This window comes from Pipra filicauda, unplaced genomic scaffold (assembly GCF_003945595.2).
Source record: "Pipra filicauda isolate LSUMZ 115617 unplaced genomic scaffold, ASM394559v2 scaffold319_size1146426_pilon, whole genome shotgun sequence".
Taxonomy (NCBI): domain Eukaryota; kingdom Metazoa; phylum Chordata; class Aves; order Passeriformes; family Pipridae; genus Pipra; species Pipra filicauda.
In genome coordinates, this window is record NW_024104442.1 from 317985 (window position 1) to 344205 (window position 26221).

Here is a 26221-nt window from a genome sequence, read left to right on the forward strand (position 1 = left end):
TTTTTTTTTTTCCCCTCTCCTTACCTCTAGTTTCCTGACTTTGTTTCCAAGAGTTTGTGTTGCAGCTTGGATCATTATTTGTTTGTTGAGTGAGTAACGAATTACTGACTGTTTGAACTAAGCTCTCCTATGTGGTGAGTGAGTTGCAGCTCTGTTGTAGCTGTTTTGGGCATGGAAATGCATCTGATTCCATGTGCTCCTGTTCGTGCCTGAAGTAGATGTCTGCTGGAAAGGACGTGTGGAGGTCAGACCCTGGGGCAACGATGTGATCCTGCCTGATCCCTTCATTCACAAAGGTAAAATAGTGGTGTCCAAAGCTAGGAGTGAATGGTTATTGCATTGACGTCAGAGTTTACTGGGGTTCAGGTATTACCTGAAATTTGGGAAGAAGGAAGCGACTGGGCTCTAGATGTGGAAGGCCCTGATCCCATCCCAGTGTAATCCAGTGTCTTCCTGCAGCTGCAGTGCCATTCGTTAGTGCACTTCACTCCCATCTAATGCTGCTAATTAGTCCCGGCTTTAATGCTGCTCCAGCAATTTCCGCCTTGGAAAAGAGTCAACAGCTAAATTTAATAATCTTAGTGCCTTAATTCTGACTCTCAAATGGCAACTTCTTGTAAAGCCAAAGATCAAGAGGCTTCCGGAATTAATAAAGACCAACCACCCTCTGATTGGAACCACTGCGTTTTTATTTTGTACTATAAATAGAATTCCCCTCTATTTCCCATTCCCTTACACAGGTAAATGAAACATGTAGCTGCATGTAACTCCATCCAGGAAAACACCAGCCCTACCAGCTTGTACCCACGAGGTAAGGGAGCTGTGTGTGGAAGGCACTCTGCGGTGGGTTCCGTTGCATGCTGAGCACTGCCCCTGGTGTTGGCCCTTTCTGCCATCTCTTCACATCCTTTCCTTGACCTCTGGTATGTGAATGCTCCTCCTGGATCGATGGCTGGAGCCATCAAAGCACATCTCCACTCTTCTCCAGCAGCACAGGCACGTAGGTGAGCAAATGATGGTGTTGGGTGTCCACGTGGTGATTCTGGACTGAGATGTGCAGCACACTTTGGGTTTTACAGAGCTGGTTTTCTCACAGGACGAGCCCATCATTGATCAGTTGTCCATGGTGGAACTGTCTGGCTTATCAACATGCAGCTGATGTAACCAGCTCCTGCTGGTCACCTCAGAGTCACCTGGACCTTCAGTCTCTCTCCTGACAGCCGGACGCAGTTTCAGGAGCGACTACGTGAGGATATGTTGAGGAAACTGCAGGTTCTACTGAGTTCTGGACTTCAGGCACTTCACTGTCCTAAGGCTTTCTGTCTTGTTTTCTGTTGGGCAGGGCTGAAGAGGGGGAGAAGGTTTTGCTGTAGTCCTGACAGACGTGTTTTCCACTGCTGGTGGTGCTTTTCTGCGGTGTTTGACAGCAAGCAGTGTGGCTTCGCAGCATGGCTGGGGCAGAGGCATTTTGGAAGCATTTTGGAAGAGGCGAAGGAGGGCAAGGATTTGCAGTGATCTGGTTGTCTAACAAGTGCTGCAGCTCTGACTTGCTGCTCTTAAGGAAAGTTTCTAAAGTGGAGGGAGCGCTGTGTAGTTAGTTCCGGACACCAGGACTGCCAGCTCCTGGATGGACATCTCCTTGTTGAGGTAACTGTCGTACTGGGCCATGGTGAGCCTCCCGCTCTTCAGGGCATCCTCAATCGAGAACTCCCGACCAGACTTCCTGTCCAGGATCACGGACGACTCCCCGTTGGGACCCTTTATTGAGATCTCCTCCCAGTCACATTCCTGACTCTTCAGTTTGACAAACAGGCTCCATTCAATGAGGCCAAACACATGAGCTTCCTCTGGAGACATCTCTTTCCCCGTGTCAGGGTCAATGACCACGATGGAGCGCCTCAGGTGGTTCTCCCTTTGCTCCCTCTTGATAGCCACAGTCTTGAGGCGATTCTGGAGTTGCTCGATCTCTGCATCTTTTTCTCTGGACAACTGTTTCAGGTCCTCTAACTCTCTTTCCAAAGCTTGGAACCTGGAGTCCAGGTTTATTCCACTGTCCACGTGGGTCATGTTTCTTAAATCCTGAGCTTCTGTAGCTGTGAGTTCAATCTCTGACTGCAGTCTCCTTGTTTCCATCAGCAGGTTCTGTTTCTCGAGGTGTAGTTTGTGGTTTTCCTCCCGTAATAAGTCTAGTTCCTTTGATGACTTGGAGTTGTTGAATTCTACCTCGGACAGCCTGGTTTCCAGGCGGTTGATGTCTGCATCCAGCTCCCTCTTGCGCCTACTTTCTTCCTCCAGATTGTTCTTCAGCTTTTGAATCTCGTACTCCGTGTCTCCTTTGTCCACTTGGACACTCTCTGAAAAGACCACTTTCTCTTTGACCTCCATCTTTTCCAAAGAAAGGAGCTTCTTTCGCAGGGCTTCTAGTTCTGTTTGCAAGACTTGTCTCCGGTGCTTCTCTTCTTCTAACTCCAGCTTGAGGAGGGAGTGCTCCTTCTCCTGCTGGGGATCTTGCTGAAGGATCACTTTCTGCTTCACAGTCACTCGTTCTGTCGTCTCCCTCTCCTGTTCTTCCAGCTCGTTCAAGCGGATCCTCAGCCTCTGCACCTCCAGCTCGGCCTCCCTGCGGGCCTGTCTCTCCTTCTCCAGCTCCTCGAGCTGCCGCTCCAGCTCGGAGCGTCTCCTCTGCAGCTTGCGCAGCTCCTCGCGGAGGCCGTCGATCTGCTTCAGCTCGCTCTCAATGCTCTGGGAGAAGGAGTTGACTTCAGCTTTCAAGGCAGGATCTTGCTCATACTTCACTACTTCCTGCTGGACCACTTTCTCCTTCACCTGGGAAAGCTCTTCCTCCTTCTGTCTCACTTTTTCTTCTTGGAGAAGCCGCTCCCTCTCCAGGTCGATATGTTTCATCTGTTCATCTGCCAGCTGCACTCTCAGTGACTCCACCTCCTCTCTGGTCTTGGGGTCTTCTCGAAACTGCAGAATTTCTTGAACAACTTCCTTCATTTGCACTTGAGGTTTGGTATCTTTCAAAGCTTGTATCTCTTGTTTCAGCTGGTAGATCTCCAGGTCAGCTCTTTCGATAGCTCCAGTCCTCTCTATGATTTCCTCACGGAGCCGCTGTAGCTCCTTTTCGGTTTCTGGATCATTTTTGTACTTAATGACCTCCTTAATGACTTCTTTGACTTCTACCAGTGGCCCTCTGTTCTTCAGAGCAGCCAGCTCATTCTGGCAGCTCTTCAGCTGTTCATCACCACCGCGGTATCTCCTCTCCTGCTCCACCAGCTCCAAGCGAAGGTTGGCAACTTCATTTTCAGCCTTGGGATCTGGGCGCACAATCTCACGCACTTTCTCCTGAACGACCACCTTGGAGTTCTCTTCCTCCAGCAGCTGGATCTTCCTGAGCAGCTCAGCCTTTTCCCGCTCGTTGGAACGACCCTTGGACTTCTCATCTTCGTACTGGCGCCGGAGCTCGTTCACCTCCCTCTCAATGGCCAAGTCCTTCTCTACCTTCAGCACCTCCTTGACGGTGATTTTGCCCTCGGCGATGGCCCGTTCCTTCTCAAGACGTTTGAGCTTGTCCTGGAGGAAGCTGAGCTCTTCCTCGTGCTTCTGCCGAAGGGCACTCTCCCTCTCCTTGTTCTCTTGCAACATCCGGAATTCCATCTCCAGCTGGGGGTCGTTCTGCAGCTTCAGCACCTCCTTCTCCGTTACCTTCTCCTGCTGTTTGTTCTTCTCGCTGGACAGCACAGCAATTTGTTGGCGTAGGAGGATGACTTCATTCTCCCTGGTCCCTTCCTGCCTCCTGAGCTCTTCCAATTCTTCTTTGAGCTTCAGGATTTCATCAGCTTGAGCCTTATCTTGTTCAATCCTCAGCACCTCTTTCACTATGTACTCCTGCCCTCCCTCCCTCTTCTCATGCTCCAGAACACGCAGCCGGATTTTAAGAGCCTCCAGCTCATCCTGAAGCACCTGGTTCTTGCGCTGCTCCTCTGCCAGGTTTTGCTGCAGCCTGTGGAAGCTCTCCTCCAGCTGAGGGTCAGGCACCTTCTTCACCAGTTCTTTCTTAAGCACAGTTTCTTGGGGCTTCTGGTTTTGCAGGTGGACAATGTTGTTCTGAATGGCTTGGATCTCTGCTTCGAGCTGTTGCCGACGCTGAGTCTCATCCTCAAGCTCTTTCTTCAGCTTCCAGACTTCTTCCACGGGCCTCACGGATGATTTGGTCTGGGCAAAGTCTTGTGTCACCTGAACCTCTGGTTGCTGTTGGTGGAAAAAGAATGTGTAGTTAAAAACCCCCAATTAATCATACTTTTGGTGCTTACCATACAATCACAGAACCATTTAGGTTGGAAAAGACCTCCAAGATCATCGAGTCCAACCTGTGCCCGATCCCCACCTTGTCACCCAGCCCAGAGCACCGAGTGCCATGTCCAGTCATTCCTTGGACACCTCCAGGGATGGATGGTGACTCCACCACTGCCCTGGGCAGCCCCTTCCAATGCCTGACCACCCTTTCAGTGAAGAAATTTTCCCAATATCCATCTAAACCTTTCCTGGCACAACTTGAGGCTGTTTCCTCTCCTCCTGTCCCTTGTTCCCTGGGAGCAGAGCCCGACCCCCCTCCCCCCCACAGCTTTCCCCTCCTGTCAGGGGGTTGCAGAGCCAGAAGGTCCCCCCTGAGCCTCCTTTTCTCCAGGCTGAGCCCCCCCAGCTCCCTCAGCTGCTCCTGCTGCTCCAGCCCCTTCCCCAGCTCCGTTCCCTTCCCTGGACACGCTCCAGCCCCTCAATGTCCTTCTTGTCACAAGGGGCCCAGAGCTGGACACAGCACCTGAGGTGTCTCAGCAGTGCCAAGTACAGGGGGACAATCACTGCCCTGCCCCTGCTGCCACAGATATTGGTGCCTCCTGTGACAAAGCAACAGGAGGGTGTTGAGCTCTGGCAAACAGGGAGTATTTGCAAACAGACTTCCCTGCAGGTTCTCAACCTGAGAAATGCTTTCTGCAATGCCTGCTGCTGTCAGAACAAAGCTTTTGCCCACAAGGGACACTAATTCTGGCATGGAGTGGCAAAAAGTGTTGAAAATGATGCGGAGCTTCCTGGGGTGAGTGGGAAATGGGACTGGGACACACAGAGGGATGGTCTGTCTGTCATAAGTGTCTGCTGATTAATGATTTAGGGGGACAAAACACCAGCTAGGCTTGTTCCCAGTTCAGCTTGTGATAGCAGAGCCCCACGTGTGTGTCACTCACACTTCAGTGTCCCGTTGCTCCAGGTGAGCCCTTACCTGCCGCAGGAGGCTCTGAGCAAACTCCAGGTTCTGCAGCCTCTGCTTGTTCACAGCGTTTACTTCGGTGTATTTGGCTGCCAGAACAGCTTCCTACAGAACAAAAAACATGTTGGGAAGAGGTTGAAAAGACTAGAAATAACAGGCCCTAAGGAGGTAACCCTGGGTGCTCCTCTAAAAACCAGCAGTGACCTGCCAAGCTTGGGGGCAGGAAGAGCAATTCTCCTGCACACTCACAGTCGTGGTCATACTGTGAGTTTTCCAGTCAAGACAAGCAAAGAGAGGTGTAGCTGAGAAAGAACCAGGTGGACACTTCTGTCTGCCTCTACAGGCAGGAGGAGTTTGAGGCAGGTAGCAAACATATCCTGCATAAATAAGTAGCTTGTGGCCTGATCTCACTCCAAGTATTTCTACCTTTGGTGGTGAAATCTCACTTTCTGTGTGAAAGTCTGGAGAGGGGAAAAACTTTCAGGTTTTTGGCTTTTCTTCCCCTCTTTCAAGAAGTGTTAAATCCAGCATTTCTCCTCTCTAATTCTGGCCAGACCAGCCCCAAAATCTGATGGGCTAAGAATAACGAGGAATCCCTTCCTCCTGATTCCCTGCCCTTCCTCGCAGTCCCCTCTGGGACCAAGGTCCCCGACAGTAAATATAAGTATTTGCAAACCCCCACAGGTCCCATGAGCTGCTCGAGCTCTCTGTTGGCTGCCCCTTACCTCCTCCTTCACTTTGGCAGCTGGAGACTGCAGCCTGGGCTTCTTGCTCATGTACCCGTTCCGGCTGTTCTCCAGGTCCAGGATGGACCGCAGCTTCTCAGCTTCCAGCTCATAGTCCTGTGGGAAGACATGCCCAGGAAGAATGTGAGATTACTGGGTCCCCTTCATGCACAGGCTCCTCCTAAGCCCTGGCTTTAACAGTTTCTTCCCTTGAGCCGTTCTTTGGGGAGTTGCTGAGGTTGGTGGGACCAGAGCTGTTGGCAGGAGCTGCCGGCAGGTTCTGAGCTGGGTCACTGCAACAGCCCAGCTGTAGGTGTGTCCTGACTTGTCCTGCTGGGTTTGGGGTGGAAACTCTCCTCTCCCAGGCAGTAAAGCCAGCTGCCAGGCTCATGGCCACATGATGTCAATATTGGGGTAGATACAACATGGTTTAAGCTCATCAGTTGACTGAGCAAAGGGCACTGGCTTTCTTTAGGTGGCTCCTTGTAGGATGTAGTTGGTTCTGCCCCTCTGACATTCTGGTGAGACCCCAGCTGGGGTACTGCACCCAGCTCTGGGGTCCTCAGTACAAGAAAGACTGGGGCCTGTTGGAGCTGGTCAAGAGGATGCCACAAAACTCCAACTTCTGCTCTGGAGCCAGGCTGGGAGAGCTGGGGGGGGTTCATCCTGGAGAAGAGAAGGATCTGGGGAGACTTTAGAGCCCCTTCCAGGGCCTAAAGGGGCTCCAAGAGAGCTGGAGAGGGACTTGGGATGAGGCCTGAAGGGACAGGACAAGGGGGAATGGCTTCCCACTGCCAGAGGGCAGGGTTAGATGGGATATTGGGAAGGAATTGTTCACTGTGAGGGTGGTGAGGCCCTGGCACAGGTTGCCCAGAGAAGCTGTGGCTGCCCCATCCCTGGAAGGGTTCAAGGCCAGGTTGGACGGGGCTTGGAGCAACCTGGGCTAGTGAAAGGTATCCCTGCCCATGGCAGGGGGTGGAATGAGGTGGTCTATAAGGTCCCTTCTAACCCAAACTGCTCTGTTTCTAAGTTGTCCCACAGGCAGAACTGCAGTCCTTACCTTCACTGCCTGCTGGTACTGCTGAGCTGTGGCAGAGACCTTCTGCACCTCCTGTTCCTTGCTGGCAATGTCACTGAGGAGAGCCTGGCAGGAACAGAGACACACAACGCAGACACAAATTCATCATTCAGCCTTTGTGAGGGCTGTCATTAAAATCACAACACTGAGAATCACAACCTACTCAAGCTACTCTGCTCTGTGTAAACAAGGCACAGGAGGACAGTGGGAGCTTAGAGCTTTATAAAAACGCATAGAACTTTATAAAAATAAAGCTAACATTTATGTTTTTCTATTTTATGTTCAGGAGTTATCTAAGTTCTGTTGTTTTAATATTGTTCCCTCTCCTCTCCCTGCGGGGCCCAGGCTGCTCTCGGAATTACCGCTTGGTTCTTCAGCTTCATTTCCACTTGCTGGATGTTGTCTGTCTCCTGTGGCTCGTAGTTGGGGATGTTGGACAGGAACTGGTTCACCTTGTCGTAGTTGGTGCGGTAGTTGGAATAGGCACTCTTTGCTTTCTGCAGGGTCTGCGTCCTGTGGGGGGAAAACAGCTCAGCTTCAGTCCTGTCACATCTCCTGTGTCCTCTGCAAACACCTCTTAACCACTCCCCCTGCTCCCTGAAGACATGGATTTGAGCCAGAGTTGTTCTCTTGGCAAAGTCCCCATCTCTGTTGCGAGAGCACTTAATCCTAGAGTTTTCCCAGAACTACCCAGCCATTGCACGGGTGCAACCACTCCCTCTTCCTCCTCAGACCTCCCTGGAAGCCCTTCTGCAACTCCTCATTCCCAGGATGGTGCTGTGGCTCTTCCAGGTTCAGTGTGGTTCCAGCAGTAACCCTCCCAGCTCTCCAGGCCGGCCCTGGAGTCTCACCTGTGGTCGATCTGCTTGCTGAGGTTGTTGAAGCGCTGGTTGAGTTTGTAGAGCTCGGCCTCCTGCCGCTCGATGTCGGGGCAGTGCTCCTGGAACTTGCTGGCCAGGGTGTTGGAGCACGTCTTGGTCCTCTGCAGGTTCTGCTCGGCTTCGTTGAGCAGGAACTTTTTGGACTGGAGCTCGTTGCCCATGGCCTGTGGAAAAAGCAGGAGAGAGGGATTCTCTTGGGTTGCACAAATGCCAGGCTTTTGTCACTGTTCTACTTCTACTGGAACATCCTCTGCAGAGGATGAGGAATGACTGAGCTGTCCAGGTGTGGACAGAAGCAAGTCCAGGGTTTGCAAGGTAACCAGAATTATCTTGTAAATCTGAGGGGAGAAAGCTACCTCCTGCTCTCTTCTCTGCCTGCTAACCTTCAAAATCAGCCATACTATGTGCAAAATGTCTGGTGCTCCTCAAGCAAGGATTAAACACTGCTCCTGCCAGTGCAGCAACTCCAGCAGGAGCTGAGACAGCATTTGCACACTAGTCTGAACTCGGAGAATTGATGGAAAAGCTGGAGGAGCAGAGAAAGTTCTGGCCTAGCCAATTCTGGGCCTTTCTATAGCAGAAGGAAATTCCAGTTTGGGTTGGTAGCTTTTCCTAGCAATAAGTGTCCTCAAAGCATTGTTAGATCCATCTCTTTCCAGTATCAGGCCACTGCATTGCTTTTCCCAGACCATTTTATCCTTCATTTCTCAAAGAATCACAGAAGGCTGGAAAGGACCTTCAAGCCCATCTTGTTCCACCCCCTGCCACGGGCTCCAAGCCCCATCCAACCTGGCCTTGGACACTTCCAGGGATGGGGCAGCCACAGCTTCTCTGGGCAACTTATGCCAGGGCCTCCCCACCCTCACAGCCAAGAATTTCTTCTCAATATCTAATCTAAATCTATTCTTTCTTAGTTTAAAACCATTCCTGTTGTCCTATTGCTCTCTGCCTGTGTCAAAAGTCTCTCTTTTTTAAACTCCCCTTCAGGCACTGGAAGGGGCTCTCAGGTCTCCCTGGAGCCGTCTCTTGTCCAGGCTGAACATTCCCAGCTCTCTCAGCCTGGCTCCAGAGCAGAGGGGCTCCAGCCCTTGGGGTATCTTCACAGCCTCCTCTGGACCAGCTCAAACAGGTCCCAGCATTTCTTGTGCTGAGGACCCCAGAGCTGGACATAGCACTGTGGGTGGGGTCTCACGAGGGCAGAGTAGAGAGGGAATTACTCTCCATTAGTCCTTTTGTCAAATCACAAGAATTCCACTGGCATTTGATTTGATTTGGGGATGGGAAGGGTTTGCATTTGAAGTAGTTGGGACCCCTGCAGTCGAGGTGAGCTCTCACCCCCACTGGGGGAGGCCACACTTTTACCAACTGATTCAAGTTGAGCAGCAATTTCCCCAGATTTTGGGAATTGGTTCTGCATGGGGAGCATGTCAGTAGGGCAGAACTCTCACCAGCAGCTCTTCTTTCTTCCGGTCCACCACCCGCAAGTCCTCCGGCACCGTGTCATCCGTGACCAGTCTGTTCTCGTAGGTGGACAGCAGGTCTCGGCCTTGTTGGAGGCTCCTCTCGAGGTTTGTGGCCACCTCAACTCTGTGCAGACACGAGAGGAAGGTGTTTAAGCACACCTGCACCTGTCTCATAGAATCACAGAACATGCTGAGCTGGAAGGGACTGACAAGGATCATCCATCCAACTCCTGGCCCTGCACAGACATCCCAACAATCTCACCCTGTCCCTGAGAGCATTGTCCAAACCCTCCTGGAGCTCTGGCAGCCTTGGGGCTGTGCCCACTGCCCTGGGGAGCCTGGGCAGTGCCCAACCACCCTCTGGGGGAAGAACCTTTTCCTGAGATCCAACCTGACCCTGCCCTGACACAGCTCCAGCCGTTCCCTGGGTCCTGTGACTCGGGTCACAAGAATGAAGAGATGGGAGCTGCCCCTCTGCTTCCCCTCATGAGGATGTTGAAGACCACGATGAGGTCTCCTGCAGGATCCTCCATTATCCCTGGCTCAAGCCACGATTTAAGCCATGACTCACTTCTCCTGGGCAGCACTGAGCAGCTGCACCACACGGTCGTACTTCTTGTTGGTGTTTTCCACCTTGTTCTTGACCAGGGTAGCGCTGCCGGTGTTGGGCACGGACTCGATGAAGGCCTCACACTCCTGGATCTTCCTCGTTTTCTCAGGCTCGATGCGCCGGACCTCATTGGTGATGTTCTGCAGGAGGAACAAAGCCTTTAGAGCAGCTGAACTAGGACCTGATGGCTACAAGGGAGCTGGCCCTTGGCTGTCCAGGGTGAAGAGGAAGGTCAGGGCTGAGGGCTTGTGTTAGATGGAAGGTGCCTTTCAGCCCTGCAAGGCACAGAAGGATATTTTTCGGTGACTTTTTGTTGACTTGTCTCTCCTGGGGCAAGGAAACTGCCTTAGCAAGGAAACTCCGGCTGGGGAGTGGTTCCCAACAGCTCCAGCTCTGACAGCAACATGCTGGATCCATCTGGGCTGCTGGTCTCTGACAGATGAATCCTTGCCTGGACAGTGAAGTGCTGCAGGCAGTTGGAACAATTTGCTTTCACTTGCGGTGGCACTTGGATTTTGCCACAGCCCTCGGCAGATGATGTAACCAGGACCTGAACTTCCTCCTAAACCAAGGGAGGTTTGTGGCACAGAGCCTGGCTTAATTAGGGGTCTGGAGGAGAGGAAAGAAGCCGGATGCTATGGCACCGGAGCCTAGAGCAGCAGGTCCACAAGGAGAAACAGTGCCCTGGACCAGAGGTGTTTTCCTGCTCCTCTCTGAGCTGGTGATGGTGGTGGCAAAGCCTGAGGGCTCCCTTCTTCCTCACAGCCATCACCTGCAGCCATCACCTTTTTCCCATTCAGCTGAGCTGGACCAGGAGCAAAGCAAAGGCTTTTGGCTTCTGAGGCTCCTCAAAGGGCTGCTCCCCATCTCCACTGGAGGAAGCCAGCCAGCTGTGAGCATCACTCCATCCCTACTCCTGGGTTCAGGGAGAGCTTTCAGCACCCAGCATACTGAGGACCACTCTGAAAACCCTTTGGAGCACAGTCCCTGTATGGCACCATCCCTCTGCCTCCACACCCCGTACCTTCAGGTCCTTGGAGCGCTCGGTGCTGTCCTGCACCGCCCGGCTCTGCTCCAGCGGCGGGCGGAGGTTTGCTGTTATTGCTTTCTCCTGCTTGTCCAGGTCACTGTTGACTTTCTCCAGCCCTGCCAGGAGCTGGCGGCCCCGAACCGAAGCAGCGTCTGGATGATGAGGGGAGACCAGGTTAGAGCTGGCTTGGAAGCTGGTTCTGGGCTCAGTCCCACCCTTGAGTGCCAAACCCATATCTCACTGCCCTCCCTGAGCACGGGCTGCTGTGCCCACAGCCTCCTGCTCTGCCCCTGCACCCATCCCAGCACTCTTGTTCCCAGGACACTTAGGAGATGGGAACACGCCCCTAAGATGTTCCCCCAGCCTTTCAGTGCCCGGAAGGAGCGAGCCCCAAGCTGCTCCCCTGATCCACACCTCCGATGCTGTCTGCCTTCAGCCCCTCGTAGCGCTGCTGGAGGATGTTCTTGCAGTTGTTTGTCTTCTCCTTCACGGCCATGTAGTGCTTGCCAATTCTGCAAAGCGGGGCAGCGGGAGGTCAGACAGGCCCTCAGCCCTTCCATCACCCACCACCCATCCCAGTGCTGCTCCAGGAAGGAGCAAGTGGGGAAGAGGCACCTTCACCCCATGCTGGCAAAGTGTAGAGCAGTGTCTTCATCAGAGCAGGGGAGAGGCAGCAAAGGCAGGTACCTGCCTGCTGAGGGAGGAGTGGGCAGCTCCCCCTGCCATAATGGCCCCCAGGGGAGGGGGGACCCAGATGGCTCTCAGCTGGTCCTGCTTTGCCAGGTGGGATCTTGTGAACAAGCAGGAAGGTTGTTCCCTCCTGAAGGAAGCCTGAGGCTTTGAGATGGCACAGCTTTGCTGTGGGAATTGGGGCAGAGCCCCTGGGGGTGCCAGACGGGGGGTGCAGCGTTTGTGGCATGGCCTGGGGCTGGTGAAGGCAAGGACAAAGGCTGGGGGGTCCAGCACACAGGCTGGGGGGCACGTACTGGTCTGCCAGTGCTATTGCCTCGGGGTCGGGCGGGGGGATCATGAAGCAGACCCCCGGGGCGCTGATCCTGTCTCCTGCGCTGTCGGCCACTTCCCAAACGTCTCCGCTGTTCCTGTGCAGGGTGTACTGGGCTCCTCGGCTGATCTGGCCCTGGGGGACAGGAACCGGTCACAGCGGCACGTCAGGAAATGCCACCCCCGCTCTGCCCCACGCCGGCAGCGCTCGCTGGGAGGCAGGACCGGCACAAACCCCGATCCCTTCTCCCGACTTCTCCCAGAGTCTGCCGCTTGCCAGAAGCTCATGTGCCTTCTCCTCCCTCCCCGGAGCCTCCAGGCGCGAGGCCGTGGCTCTTGCAACAGCCAGGGCGAGCAAATTCCCACTCGGGCAGAGATGAGGAGGCGTTTCCATGGCAGTGCTCTGGCTTTCCTTTTCCGAGAGGCCGGGAGCTGAGTCAGCTGGAGCTGCTGGCTCCTGTCCCAGCCCCTGCCACTCCCGTGGTGTCTGATGGCTCCACTGTCCCATCCCTTTGGCCAACTACTCCGTGATGGTGGGTTGAGGGGATGTGGACTGGGAATGGCTGGTGGGGGGGGGGGTGTTTCTTTGATCAGAAACATGCCGGGACATCTGCACTGTCCCAGCACGAGGAGCGTGGGAATGTGGCAGAGCTGGGCTGTCGCAACCTCCTCAGGGTGTGTGATAGGCACAGAGGTTTCGTTTTCTCCAGCCCCCTCCTGCCCTGGTCCTCAGCTGCAAAACCTGCTCTCCCACTGGGGTGAACGCGACCTTTGCCTTGTTCCCACTGTGGGAGACATCACTGCTTCCTTCCCAGTGCCTCTTCCATCCCCGGTGTCCCCCGGCGAGCTGGTCCCCAGCAGCCCCTCTGCCCCGCCCGGGGGGTGCGGGCGGTGTTACCTGCTCGCCTTCGTACTCGCACAGAGCCTCCACGGGGACGGGCTGGGGCGGCGTCTCACGGCGGTACCGCAGCGGCAGGACCTGCTGGCTGCGCTCCTGCAGGGACTTCACCACGGCCTCGTACTTCTCCAAGGCCTTCTCCTGGTCCTGCCGCAGGGCAACAACCAAAACCAGTAAGGAAACATGGGAACGAACTCCTGGGCTCTCCCGGCCGGGGAGGAGCTCAGACCAATGCGCTCAGGACAGAGACTGCAGCTTCAGGTCCTGCCGTGTGCTCCTGCCCCGAGTGCTCCTGCACTCTCCTGCCTCCTGCAGCCAGGCTGAGGACTGGGACTGTGCCCATGAGTTGCCACGCCTGGGCACTACCCAGCAGGCAGTGACAGGGTTCCCTGGGGCATGGGCCATGTCTGTATGGCTGTGTGTTGGTGGATAGCCCCGTTCCCAGCCCTGATCACAGCCCCGGGACAAGGCTCTCCAGCAGTTGCTCTGTTTCTAGCTGTGGATGTATCCCAAAATGTTGAGTGGGATGGAGCACACAGGAGGAGAGGGACAGCTCTCAGGGAAGAGCTTATCAGCTGTGCCGGGACACGTGCATCAGCTGGGCCTGCTGCAGCATGCTTGGGCTTGGGCTTGGGCTCAGCACAGCCCTTCCCGAGTGGGCGGATCTCCAGCCCGGCTCCCGGCAGCACAGCAAGTTCCACAACCTCCTCTGGCAGCAGGTCTAATTATGCTCCTGCCCTTAACGAGCAGTAACTCCATGAAAGAACAAATAAAAACCAGCCCAGTGAGCAATTACGTTGCCAGGGGAGAGGCAATCTCTAGCCAGAGGGGAAGGAAGAGCCGGGGGAAGGCCAGGAAGAGGGAGCAGCAGCAGGTCCATGGAGAAAGCTGGGCCAGGTGCCCGCACGGGCAGGGATGTCCCTCCCCCGGTGCCATGGGGACACTGGCTCCTGCTCCTGCCTCCCCTGCAGTCCTGCCTGCACCAACACTCACATCCAGCTCCCGCAGCAGGGACTCCAGCTGGTATCTGTCCTTGAACTCTGGGCTGAATTTTTGGTCCAGGTCTGTGTCCACCTTCTTCAAGAGCTCCTGGGCATCCTTACTGTCCTTCTGAAACTGCACAAAGAGAAAGTGTCTTGTGAGGGAGGGTCTTGCTGGAATATGGAGCAGACCCACCCCAGCACCATGGTCCTCACACAGACACCAGGAGCTCTGCTGGGCACCTGGACACCCAGAATACGCAGAGAAAGGCAAGGAATCGCTGTTTCCCATGCTCAGGACAGAGTGAGGGAAAAGACAACAAGGAGCAGTTTATTCCAGGGTCCTCTCTGGCAGAGTTGTTAAGTCCCACCTTTGCCTGCCCTCAGTTTGTCTCACTGGGACAGCATCACAACGGTGTGTGGTGTCTCCACTGCCAGCGCAGGAGAAGGCAGAGCCAAGCCCTTCCACACACAAACCACCCCCTGGGGCAGTTATTCTGGCAGATACCCATGAGAGGCACTGCCTGGGCTGGGCACCAGGGTTCAGCTTTGGCAAGAGACTCCTCACGTCGTGAACACGCCCAGGCTGTGGGAGAGGAATCCAGCCTGACCTGCTCCCCTGCAGAGCCTCCCTGGCTGTCAGATGCCATTTATCCAGCAGACATCTGTCTGCCCAGCTCAGCCAGGGTGCTCAGCCCTTGTGCCGGGCTCCCCGGGGGCAGCTCTGCCTTTGGCAGGTGTCATTTCCTCACATGGGCCTGTTCTGCTTCCGAGTGGAGCATGCAGGGTCTCCCCATGCCTAGTTTTGGGGGTGAGGTACCTCAGGTGTTCTGCAGACAAAGATGCCAACACCAGACTGTGGCTCACGAACCTCAGTGTTGGGAGTGGAAACTTTCTGCAAGTCATGCTTTGGCCAAGAAATCACTGACCTGTGGTGCCTGACCAATTGTGACTTGTGTTCTATCAGCTCAAGGTGCTCTCCTGGCCTTAAAACCCCTGTTTTTAGAGGACTCTGGCTCTTCTACTGTTTCCAGAATTGCAGGAGTTTTTGTTTTCTGTGATCTCCCGCAACCCAGCACTTGCTCTCCAGGCTCCAACAACTCGCTGCCCCCAGGGAGCTGGTACCTTGTGGAAGTCCTCCATGAACTTCAGGTGGCTCTCCTCGCAGATCAGCAGGTTGAGGTACTCCTTCCAGTCGGCGTGCACGGCCTCGATGTGAGCCTGCAACACGGGGTGGGAGGGGATGTTAGTGGGACCCCCATGGCAGGGGAGAGCCTCAGCTGCCCACCTGAAAGTACCAGTTGCCTTCCTGAGTGAACAACTCCTTGGCACCCTCTGGAGCCACCCAGATGCTCTCGGGTCAAAGCTAGGATGGCAATACCCAAAGCTGGGATGCTCCAATGGAAATGTGGGGCTGGGGAGAAGGAGGCAAATCCTTGTGTCCATCTTCCCATCAAATAAAGAATAATTTATCTTTTGTGGGTGGGCACAGGGTAATTGCCACAGGAATGAGGAAGATGGGAAGAGCTCCTCAGGTTTATCTTTGCTCCTCCAATGCCGTTTACACACTTGCAGGTGAAGGAGGCTTTTTCCCACTTGGCATCTCAGGAACTAAAGTCACGAGTCGCGTTGGCAGCAAGTCCCACTCTGGAGAAGGGCTGGGTGGGAGCTGTGCCCCCTCCCTGGTGCTCACCTCGATGGCATTCTTCCCGGGGTGATTCTGGGCCAGCAGCTGATCTCCATCCGCGTGCAGCTTGTTGATGGCCTCCTCCTTCTCCTCCAGCTTCCGGTGGATGAAGTTCTGGGTGGGGAGAAGTGAAATATTGATCCCTATGCAAAGAGGGGACCCTGGCTATGTCCTGGGACTGAGTGACTCTGAAAGGGTTCAAACAGCTCCACAAAGTGAAGTGTGATGTTCCCCCACTGCAGCTCTCACTTTTCCCTCCCTTGCAGATGTTGCTGAATATGTGACTTTTGCCAAGCCAATGCTGAGGTAAGGCAGAGGAGGATGAGGAAGCTGCTACGCTTCCTCATCGTGTTATCTTTGGCAGAGGTGAGGATTAACCTTACCATCCACGTGCTATCAGCTGGACATCTCAAAAGTGCTTCATGATGCACTGGGGGAAACTGAGGCACGGGGGAAGGGACATTTCCTGCCCCCATCCAAGCCTGCCCTTTCCCCTGGTGCCGTGCCCACTCCCCTTGCTCACAGCCCCCAGCCAGTCCCCATCCAGCCAGCGCACGGACCTCGTACTGGCGGCGCCGGCTGGGATAGTCCAGGTTGTGGTCACTCCAGTCGTAGTGGGTCCTGTCCTTGGCCTGCTGATCCAGCCAGTAGAGCTTGTTGGTGCAGCGCTGCATGTAATCCTGCAGTGAGGTCAGATCCTGCTGCCGCTGCTGGGAGCCAGCCTGGGAGAGGGCAGAGGGGAGAGCTCAGCACAAAGCTCCTCTCCGTGGGTCCCCCAGGGCTGCCTGGACACCCCAGCAAGGGACCCTCTGCAAGAGGGTTCTGCCCCCAGGATCTCAGTCTCTTACCAGCAACTTCTGGTATTTGGCTTGGAAATCATTCAGGTATTCCTGGTAACAGAGGAGAAGCAAGGCAAGGTTTAGGAGTTAGGCAAGGGTTAGGAGTTAGGCAAGGTTTAGGAGTTAGGCAAGGGTTAGGAGCGGTCTCTGGAGAGCGGTGGTCTGGCAGGGGCTCAAGGGTGGAGGGGAATGTGGTTTTATGATGGAGCAGGATGTGACTTTATGGGGTTTGTCCCATTGTAAAGCTGGAGCTGGTGGGTTCTGAGGCTGGGCTGGATCTGGGCACCCACCCGACCTGCTCCGGGCTGAGGCAGCTCAGATGGTGGGATGTCCCCCCTTCACCCACGGCTCAGGAAAGGGACGACCCTGTGGGGCAGCAGGGAAGGGGCAGGAGAGCTGACCTTGCTGCCGTCCTTGGCCATGTGTGGCCCGATGGCCATGACCTCGTTGTGGAAGATGTTGTGCTCTTCCACTTGGCTGTTGACCAGCGGCAGGTCGGTCCCAAAGCCTTTGCTGCTTAACAGGTCCTGTGGCACAGAGGAGTTGGGGTCAGCCATGGGGATGGGGTGAGGGGGCCAAGGCCTGGGAACTCCTCTTGGAGGTGGCCACAGAGCTGGGCTTGGATGGGCTCCAGGGCAGGTGCCCATGGGTGAAATCAGCTGTGCCAAAGGGCAGCCATGGGAAAGCCAGTTTGGGAGTTTAACCCTGTTCTGGCTGGAAGGATGTGGGGATTGGGATAAATGATAAATAAGGGCTGAGGGGTAGAGCCCAAAGCAGGTGGTGACTGGGGACACTGAGGCAAGGCCACCTCGAGCACTGATTCCTGGTGCCACAGCACCTGGCCTTGTCCCATCACCTCTGCCCCTCCCCTGCCTCCTTCCCATGCTGTTAGCTGCTCCCAGCATAAAAGTTGCCCAGAAGTTTTCCAAGAGCCTGTTTCTCCACGGGGAGCTGCACCAGGTCCTGCCCAGCTGGTGCTACTGGCCGGGCAGTGGCCCTGGTGGTCCTGTTGGTACCTGTTTCTCCTCGATCACTGTTGACCAGTTGACCTGGGGCTCAATGTGCTGCAGGGGGAAGTTGTAGATTTGGTCATGTTTCACACGCAGGTTTGTCACTCGTTCCTTCAGCTGCCGGATGCTGCGGGAAGGGAAAGATGAGGGTGGGATGCAGGATGTGGGCATGGGCTGGCATTACCATTGGTGCATCCTCTCCCAGGCCTCCATAGAGGAGGGGCTCTGCTTAGGGAACCCCAGAGAGCCCAGGCAGGCTGGCAGCAGCCACGCTGTGCAATGGCTGGGGAGGGAGAGGGCAGAGATTCCTGTGCTCCCATCCTCTGCTCACATGGTGTGGGCTCAGGGCAGGCTGGGCCTGGGGGACAGTGCGGGGCACAGTGGACAGGTATCACTCCACCATCAGCAGGGGCAGCCTCCTCACTTTACATGTGCCCAAGGATGGCTGTGGGATACACACTTTAATGGGAACTGGGATGCAGAGGAGCCTGTAGTGACCCCACCGCTGCTGGCAGGGGCAGAGCAGAGCCCCTGGTGAAGTGTGTGTCCCCTGAAGGGCTCTGGGGACAGCTGTCCCTGGTGTACTCACTCCTCTGTGATCATGTCCCCCTGGGGATGTTTCATGTGCCGGGCGATGGCCGCGTCCCCATCCAGCACGTAGAGCAGCTTGTCGGACTCCGAGAGCCTCTGCGCCGTCAGGTCCTTGTACTGCGCCAGCTGCCCCGCCTTGATCTTGTGCAGGTCCTGGGGAGGGCACGGGAAGGGTCACCAGGGGCAAACAAGTGGTATCCAAGAGGTCATCCCACCCTGGGCAGTGGAGGTGGGCAGGGCCTCTGCTGTCCCCATCCTCCCGTGATGTGTTTTGCTTTCCCCTCACCTATCACAGAATCATGGAATGGTTTGGGTTGGAAGTGATATTAAAGACCATCCAGTTCCAACCCCCTGCCATGGGCAGGGACACCTTCCACTAGACCAGGTTGCTCCAAGCCCCATCCAACGTGGCCTCCTGAGGAAGGGCCGGGGGCTGCATCACCTCCAGATGGATCACACCCTTTGGAAGAGGAGGATGGCTCAGGCCCCTCTGCCTCCATCCTGCCTGCTGGGATGCACATCCAGGGTTGCACATCCCCCCTCTGCAGTGCTACCCAGCCATGGGGAGGAGGGAATTTTGGGGCCCAGTTGCCTGTTACACCCTTCCACTCTCTTTCCATAAGCCCCAAGCACCCCTCGGTTACAGACCATCACACCCGGGGTTCCTGCTGCAGGGATGGGGAGCCACCACGTGTGCCATAGGAGAGGAGATGAGACCCAGGACCTGGGAGGGGCTGGGGCAGGAGGGGGAGGGCAGAGGGGGCTGCTCAGAGGAGGCCCTGTGTGTGGGACCATGGCTGGCTTACATTTTGCATTCGGGAGTCGGTCTCCACGATGTTTTTCTCCACCTGGTCAGCATTTTTCTGCAGGCGCTCTATGAGCTCGGTCAGCTCTTTGCTGGAGATGCTGAGGAGAAAAAGGGGGTCCTGTCACCCCGCAGACCCAGCCCCAGCCCTGAGCTGCTCCCGGGGGTGCCCACAGCGTGCCATGACCCCGGGGGTGGCCGGGGGCCAGCCCAGCCTGCCAGCCCCTGCAGCTGTGAGTGACTCACTGCTGCCTCTCCAACACTTTCCAAAATACTCCTGCTGTGCCAGGAGGGGGGGCGGGTGGGGGATGTGGGAATGGGAGCGATGCTGTAGGTGAGCCTGAGCCTCCCTCAGCTTTGGGGCAAGAAAGAGAAGAGCTGTTTGCAGGGGACAGGGAGAGAATCATGGAATATCCTCAGTTGGAAGGGACCCACAGGATCATTCAGTCCTGGCCCCGCACAGACATCCCAACCATCCCACCACGTGAGAAGGAGATGATGGAGCCTGAGCAGTAGGAGGCCCTGGGTCCCCATGCAGACAGGTGAGGTGGCTCTTTTGAGGCTGATGCCCATCCCCTGGGCACCCCTGCCCACAGCCCTGCTGTGCCCCTCCCTGCCATGGTCAAGGCTTCCTCCTCTGCGGGGAGTTACTCACAATCTAAACCAGATAAAGAGGTGGGATCACACACCCTGCACCTCTTTCAGTGCTTTCTCCCTTGCTGGGCACTGTTTTTTCTCCCAGAGTGACCCTGGCCTGAGCCTCTCTGTTCACAGCTGGGCTGGCAGAGAGCAGGCCCAGCCCAAATATTCCCATCTGAGAGCAGGGAGGGCTGAGCTGGAGCAGAGGCAGAACAACCCGTGACGCTGCTTTTGCATTGCTGGGGTTATTTTAAACATCTCATCTCCTTGCTGTTGCTTTGGCTGCGAGGAGAGGCTGCAGCTCCAGGGACCGTGTGCCAGGCACTGCCCACAGACCAGGCAGAGAGCAGGGGGTGCTCCCCAAATCCCTGCAGCTGGAGAGTGCACAGGGAAGGCAAGGCTGGCACTTGTGTCCCAGCTGTGCTGCTTTGTCATGTGGGCTTGAGCCAAGGCTTGGCTCAGTCCAATCCCAACCACCTACAGAGTGGAGATAATGAGTCTTAATGACCTCGTTATGTGGTGGGAGAATTAATGTTATATGGACCTTGGAAGTGTTAACTGCTGTTACAGGAGCTGAGGGCAGTGGGGCAGGCTGGGGAGAGCAGGGCTGGCTGGTGGAGCACCAGCATCCCAGCTCAGCTGGATCATGGCATGGAAGGCTCCTGCGTCCCCAGGTACAGTCATGGAATCATTTACGTTGGAAATGCCCTGGAAGATTATCAAATCCAACCATTCCCCCAGCACTGCCAGGGCCCCCACTAACCCATGTCCCCAAGTGCCACATCCACACGGCTTTTAAATCCCTCCAGGGATGGGGACTCCACTTCTGCCCTGAGCAGCTGTGCCAATGCCTGACCACCCTTTCCATGAAGAAATTTCTCCAATATCCAACCTAAACCTCCCCTGGCACAGCTTGAGGCCGTTTCCCCTCTCCTGTCCCTTGTTCCCTGGGAGCAGAGCCCAATCCCCCCCCGGCTCCCCCCTCCTGTCAGGGGGTTGCAGAGCCAGAAGGTCCCCCCTGAGCCTCCTTTTCTCCAGGCTGAGCCCCCCCCAGCTCCCTCAGCTGCTCCTGCTGCTCCAGCCCCTTCCCCAGCTCCGTTCCCTTCCCTGGACATGCTCCAGCACCTCAAAGTCTTTCCTGGACTGGAGGGACCTCCCAAGGGACTCTGGTGCCGAGCTCCAGGGCACGTTCCCACCTGCCCCGTGTGCTGGTGCTTCAGTTCAGCAGAACAATCCAAAACTCAGCTCTGGGCTTGTTCCTCCCCACCTCAAAGCCTGCCCAGGCTGCAGGAGCCTCGTAGCATCTGACAGCTCCAGGAAAGTTCACATTTCCCTGGGAAGTTCTGGCGTGGGCAGGGTTTACACTGATTTTTTTCTTTTTATAGAAGCTGCATCATTAGGATGGTACTCAGAGGTTTGTGCCTGTCACTGTGGCTGCTCCTGCCTGGCACCTCCTGATGAGCCAAGGGATTGCCTTGCATCAGCACTGAACCCTGTGGGCATTCCTGAGCAAAAGAGCCAAGGAAGGGGTCCTTGGAAGTTGTGGTTGCAACGATTCCAAGGGTGATTCTCATTCTCTGTTCAACAATCCCAGCTGGAGGGTTTCAGGGCTGCACCAGGATGTGAGTGGCTGGATCCTGCTGCAGTGGTAGAAGCAGCTCCTCAAAACCCATTTTGGGGTTTCTTCCAACCCTCATCATCCCACATAAACCAGGGAAAACATCAGATGAAATCAGTGGAGAGAAGGTGGTTTGAAGTGGGCGACTGAAACGTGCTGCACGTGTTTGGGTGTCTTCAGGTGATGGTTGCTCAGACCTGGCACCCCCTGCATCCCAGGAGAGCTCGAAGCTTGAAGCCACCAAGGAACCTTCCTCATCTCCCACTGATGAACTGGAGGCCACCTGAGCATTGAGGGTGGGAGAGGCTCGTTATCCAGCTGGGAGCTTGGGATGCTTCACTGCAAGAGCCAGGAGCTGGACTGGCACTGGGAGAGGCTCATTATCCAGCTGGGAGCTTGGGATACTTTGCTGTGAGAGCCGGGAGCTGGAGCAGCACTGAGTGGGGCTGGGGAAGAGCTGGAAGCACTTGCCAGCTCCTCTCCACGTTCCCTACCTTGGTCTCCATGTTTCTGGCAAGCTCAAGGATGGATCTTCAGGGTATCAGTTTATCTACAGTATGGATGGAAAAACCATCCCCAAAATCAGAAGAGGTCTGGGGCTTTTCTAGTTCCAGCTTTGACTGAAGCTTCTAAATTGTAGGAGGGAAATAACACTAAGCCAGGGATTTTCTGGGATCTGTGGCAATGCTGCGGTTCAGCCACGGCTTCCCAAGCTGCTGCTGCTGATCTGGTCTGGCAAAACTGAGCCTGGAGCCTTGGCCTGGCCTTTGTGCTCGCTTTCCATCAGCAAAACTGATCCCAGGTCCCGGGAACCAGCAAGTGCAGCAGCCAGGCCCTGACCCTCTTACTCAGGTCTGGCTTTGCCAGGCCGGTCTGGGATGGGGATGATGTGTCCAGGCAGGGATGTGCCCCCCATCCCCTTGTCCCTGCTCTTCCCCTGGGTCTGAGCCATGAGCTCTACTCACCCCCCTTACTCACCCCTGGGGCTGCCTGTGCCCTGCCAGCTGCTTCCCAACCTGGGGGTGCTGCCCCTGGACATCCCTCCCACCCTCCCCATGGCTCAGGGAACCGTGCCAGGGCAGAGCCACACTCCGGCCCCACGGCACCCCAGGGTGGGCAACATCCCTTCTCCACCCCTGCAGGGAGTGGGAGCGGGTGTCGGGGCTGGGGGCAGAGGGGGGCAGAGGATGGCATTCCCTGTGAGGGAGGGGATGGTTTGCTTGGTAATCCAGAAACTGCTGCTCCCATGGGCAGCACCTGGGTGACCAGGGAAAAGAAAAGGCAGAGCTCACCTGGAGCAAGCAAGGACATGCTCGGCTGTGGGCATGGCTCGGCTCTCCTGACGCACAACAGAAGAGCTGTTTGCTCCCTCCACCTCTGAGATTTATGTGAGAGTCACCAGCTGAGGCTGTGGGACAGGGAACTCTCATAAAACCTCCCATGGCAGCTGGATCTCAAACTGCAGCATGGGGAGCTGCTCCTCTGCCCCCCAGCCTGTGCTGAGCACAGCACAGAGCCCTGAGCAGGGAGGGGGGTGTGAGCTCCCACTCATCCCACTGCTGCTGGAAATGCAGGAATAACAAGCGTGCAGGAACAAATACAGAGACAGGAGAGAACGGGAACCTCTCTTGTAAAATCTCTCTTATTCTGTATTTATTTCTCCAGAGTTATCACTTCTGTGCCACTTCATCACCCAACTTAGACATTACTGATGTGAGAACATCAGCCCTGTTAATCACCTCCTGTGCCCTCCACAGCTGGGTCTATGCTGATAAATCACAAGGGTGAGTGTGGTCCCTGCATCCATCTGGATGCCAAGCAGGGGCTGGGAAAGCTGAAGCCTGGCTGAAATCTCCATGCCAGGGGATGGAAGGGGTTGGCTTGCCTATGCCCTTCTCTGCTGTGAGGGGAGAAGATGCTGGAGTGCCAGGACAAGGGGGAATGGCTTCCCACTGCCAGAGGGAAGGGTTAGATGGGATATTGGGAAGGAATTTTTGGCTGTGAGGGTGGGGAGGCCCTGGCACAGGTTGCCCAGAGAAGCTGTGGCTGCCCCATCCCTGAAGTGTCCAAGGTTGGACGGGGCTTGGAGCAATCTGGGCTGGTGGAAGGGGGTGGAATGAGATGATCTTTAAGGTCCCTTCCAAACTAAGCCATTCCAGAATTCCATGGAGGAGAAGCACAAGGTGATGGGCAAACCAGTCAGGAAGCCTCAGCCATCCCGGGACAGGTGTGTGGATGGGATTTGCAGGACGTGGCTCTTTTGGGAAGCTGCTGGGAAGAGCAGGGGATGCATCCAGGCTTTGGAGCAGAGCTGCTGCCAGGGTAAGGCAAAGGGAAGCCAGGGCCAAAAAACAGGCAGGAGGGGCTGGTCAGAGCATGGAGCAGAGCTGGGGAGGGAGAAGGGCAGGATTTGGCCCCAGCCCAGCTGGGAAGGGCAGCACACGGGGGACTGAGCAGAGCCAGGATCAAAGGTGCCCAGGGCATGGCCCCTGCGAGGCTGAGGCAGAGGGAAGGGAAATGCAAAGCTGCTCTGCTGAAATAGATAAGGCTTTGTTTGAGAGATGAAAACAGGGAAAGAAAAAAAAAAAAAAAAAGCCTGGAAAAACTGGCTTTGCCATTTCTGGAAAACTTTAAAAGGAAAAAATGATCTCTCTCATTGAAAGCTGTGCTCGGCAGAAGAGTTTCTTGTCAATGCTGCCTTGAGCAACTGGTGGATTGCCTGACTGGGGTGAAGGATCCCAGGTCATTCCTATGAGGAATGGGAGGGGTTTTTTGGATTTCTCCCAGCTAGGGGGCCAGGAGGAGGCAGCTGCTCCATGGTAGACACCATTCCCTCCATGTACCCCAACTCTGACCTCAGGTGATGCTCTGTTTTAGAGAGGCTTGGGTATTTCTGAGGGTTTAGAGGGTTTTCTTAGAGTTAAGTGGGGGTTTTTTTGGGTTTTCTTAGGGTTTTGGTGTTTTTCTTAGTGTTTTAGTTGTGATTTGTTTGGTTTGTTTTTTATTAAGAGAGGTTCTCAACAGACAAATATGATGATAATTATTGTGATACAGAAACTTTGCTGCTAAAATCTGGACTTTTTTTCCTCTATTCCTGTTTTTTTCCTGTTTTTTGTGGAAAGAGGCTGATGAATTTCTCACTAGGTTGCACCCTCACTGACAAGAGCACTTTTTGGAGCAAACCTCCCTAATATCAGTGTCTCCAGGGTGTCCAAAGGTTTTGTACTCGCTGGCCAGTGGTAGAAAATCCCTTTGATTACTCAGTTTCCATTTTTTCCAAACAAGGAGGTTATTTCCCTAATCCTCGTCAAGGGAGGATGTTCAAATAGACATGCTTGGAGTTTTGACCACTCTAGCTGGGAATGCTCCTGCTGGGAGCTTGTCCCGTGAATCTGGGAGGGTTAATGGGAAGGGCTCTGCCCTGCTCAGTGATGCTGATCATGCCCTCCTGTTGGGAAACCTTCCCACAACAGAAGCTTCTCCTGCTGGGACAGCTCGGCCAGGGACAGGTGAGTTGGTTGAGCTTGGGGTCTGAGCACGGATCCTGGTCCTGCTTCCTGCATCCCACCACTGGGATGGAGAGTTGGTGCAGCAGGCAGTGACCACCCACTGCTGCTCTCAACTCCATCCCCCTTTAATGTCCATTTATCCAGATTTCATAAAAAAACACACCCATATCAGCACTGCTGCTGGAGGCCAGACTTTAGGAAGGACTAGAACCCCAGAAGGCCACAGCACAGAGCTGTAAATGTCCTTAAAGCTCCTGGAGCCACAGCTCCCACTGCACAGAATTCCCTTGTGCTGCTTCTAAGGACTCTGGAGTGAAACTGTGGCAGAGCACAGGACACGAGGGCTGGGCTCTGGCTACAGTAATTCAGGTTTGGGAGAGATTAAGATCTGGCTGAAAACTCGGGAGCAGTGTGCTGTCTGTCAGGCTGCCCACGGCAGGGCGTAGCTGGACAGCAGGGCTGCTGTGCTTAGCCCAGCTTGCTTCAATTACATTTATCTTCCCTCGTAGGAATGGTGATATATTATTGTAATGTGCATGGAAATGAGAGCAGGAATGGGGCGGGCGATGGCAGGGCTCACTCTGCCCTAAGTACAGAGCAGCTCCTGACTCACCTGCTGTCTGGGCTCTGTGCTCACTCCAGCCCTTCCAAACAGCCTCTGGAAATGGGTGCCAGCCCTGCAGGCAGAGCTGTCCCAGCTGCCTGCACCCCCTCTTAGATGGGGAGTGGGGCTCCTGACACTGTCAAGGGGCTCCAGAGCTGGGAGCCCTCCTGGGTGGATGCTTTCACTAGGATGAACATCTTTCCTGCTGCAGGAGGGAGAGTTTCATCACCAACTCTGAAGGCTGAACAGTTTCTTAGCATAAAATTATCAAATGGTTTCAGTTAGAAGGGACTTCTAAACACCCTTTCTCTTCCATATGGGAGCAGAGCAGAGCTGACCTCTTCCACCAGGATCACAGAATCATGGAACAGTTTGGGTTGGAAGGGACATTAAAGACTATGTCATCCCAAACCCTGCCATGGGCAGGACACCTTCCACCAGGCCAGGTTGCTCCAAGCCCCGTCCAACCTGGCCTTGGACACTTCCAGGGATGGGGCAGCCACAGCTTCTCTGGGCAACCTGTGCCAGGGCCTCACCATCCTCACTGTTTTCTTCCTCCCAAGCCTTGCCTTTCCAAGAGAGAAGCCAATGTCCTGTGTTCTAAGCATGGCAAGAGTTTGGGGAAGATAATGTGGAAGAGGCTGATGAATTTCCCCCACACTACATCCCCATCCAAGGCCTCTGACTTCCCTTCCAGGGACACACATCTGTGCAACAATACAGTGGTCGTGATTCCCAACTGAATCCCCAGGGCCTTGTGATACTGGGATGGGGGAAGCAAGAAGAGCATAAAGCCACCAAGAAATGTCACCATCATTGGGGTTCCCCAGCCAAGGCAGGGAGATGCTCACTCGTGCCCAGGGCTGGATGGGGATGGCCACTGACCGAGTCTGGAGACCACACACCCAGGCCAGAGCTGCAGCAGATATGCTAAAGAGAGACTTGGACCCAGGTCCTGCTGGATGGGAGGCTGAGGGCCAGTTTGG

The 26221-nt window shown here is 55.2% G+C and overlaps 1 protein-coding gene across 1 annotated transcript in view; it reads right to left on the bottom strand.

Moving 5' to 3' along the window:
- Nucleotides 1-668: 668 nt before the first annotated feature.
- PPL (periplakin) overlaps nt 669-26221 on the bottom strand; it is a 28364-nt gene continuing 2811 nt past the window's right edge. Inside the window, exons 2-22 of the mRNA XM_027737993.2 lie at nt 18867-18966; nt 18059-18213; nt 17476-17596; nt 16861-16986; nt 16469-16510; nt 16181-16342; nt 15627-15734; nt 15059-15154; nt 13947-14069; nt 12954-13100; nt 12040-12191; nt 11468-11565; nt 11048-11205; nt 9985-10163; nt 9399-9537; nt 7921-8114; nt 7432-7582; nt 7052-7135; nt 5992-6108; nt 5279-5371; nt 669-4254 (exon numbers count right to left, since the gene is read on the bottom strand). Of these exons, the coding sequence (XP_027593794.2) occupies nt 1570-4254; nt 5279-5371; nt 5992-6108; nt 7052-7135; nt 7432-7582; nt 7921-8114; nt 9399-9537; nt 9985-10163; nt 11048-11205; nt 11468-11565; nt 12040-12191; nt 12954-13100; nt 13947-14069; nt 15059-15154; nt 15627-15734; nt 16181-16342; nt 16469-16510; nt 16861-16986; nt 17476-17596; nt 18059-18213; nt 18867-18966 (5230 nt within the window). The 3' untranslated portion in view covers nt 669-1569. The remainder of the gene's footprint in view (nt 4255-5278; nt 5372-5991; nt 6109-7051; nt 7136-7431; nt 7583-7920; nt 8115-9398; nt 9538-9984; nt 10164-11047; nt 11206-11467; nt 11566-12039; nt 12192-12953; nt 13101-13946; nt 14070-15058; nt 15155-15626; nt 15735-16180; nt 16343-16468; nt 16511-16860; nt 16987-17475; nt 17597-18058; nt 18214-18866; nt 18967-26221) is intronic.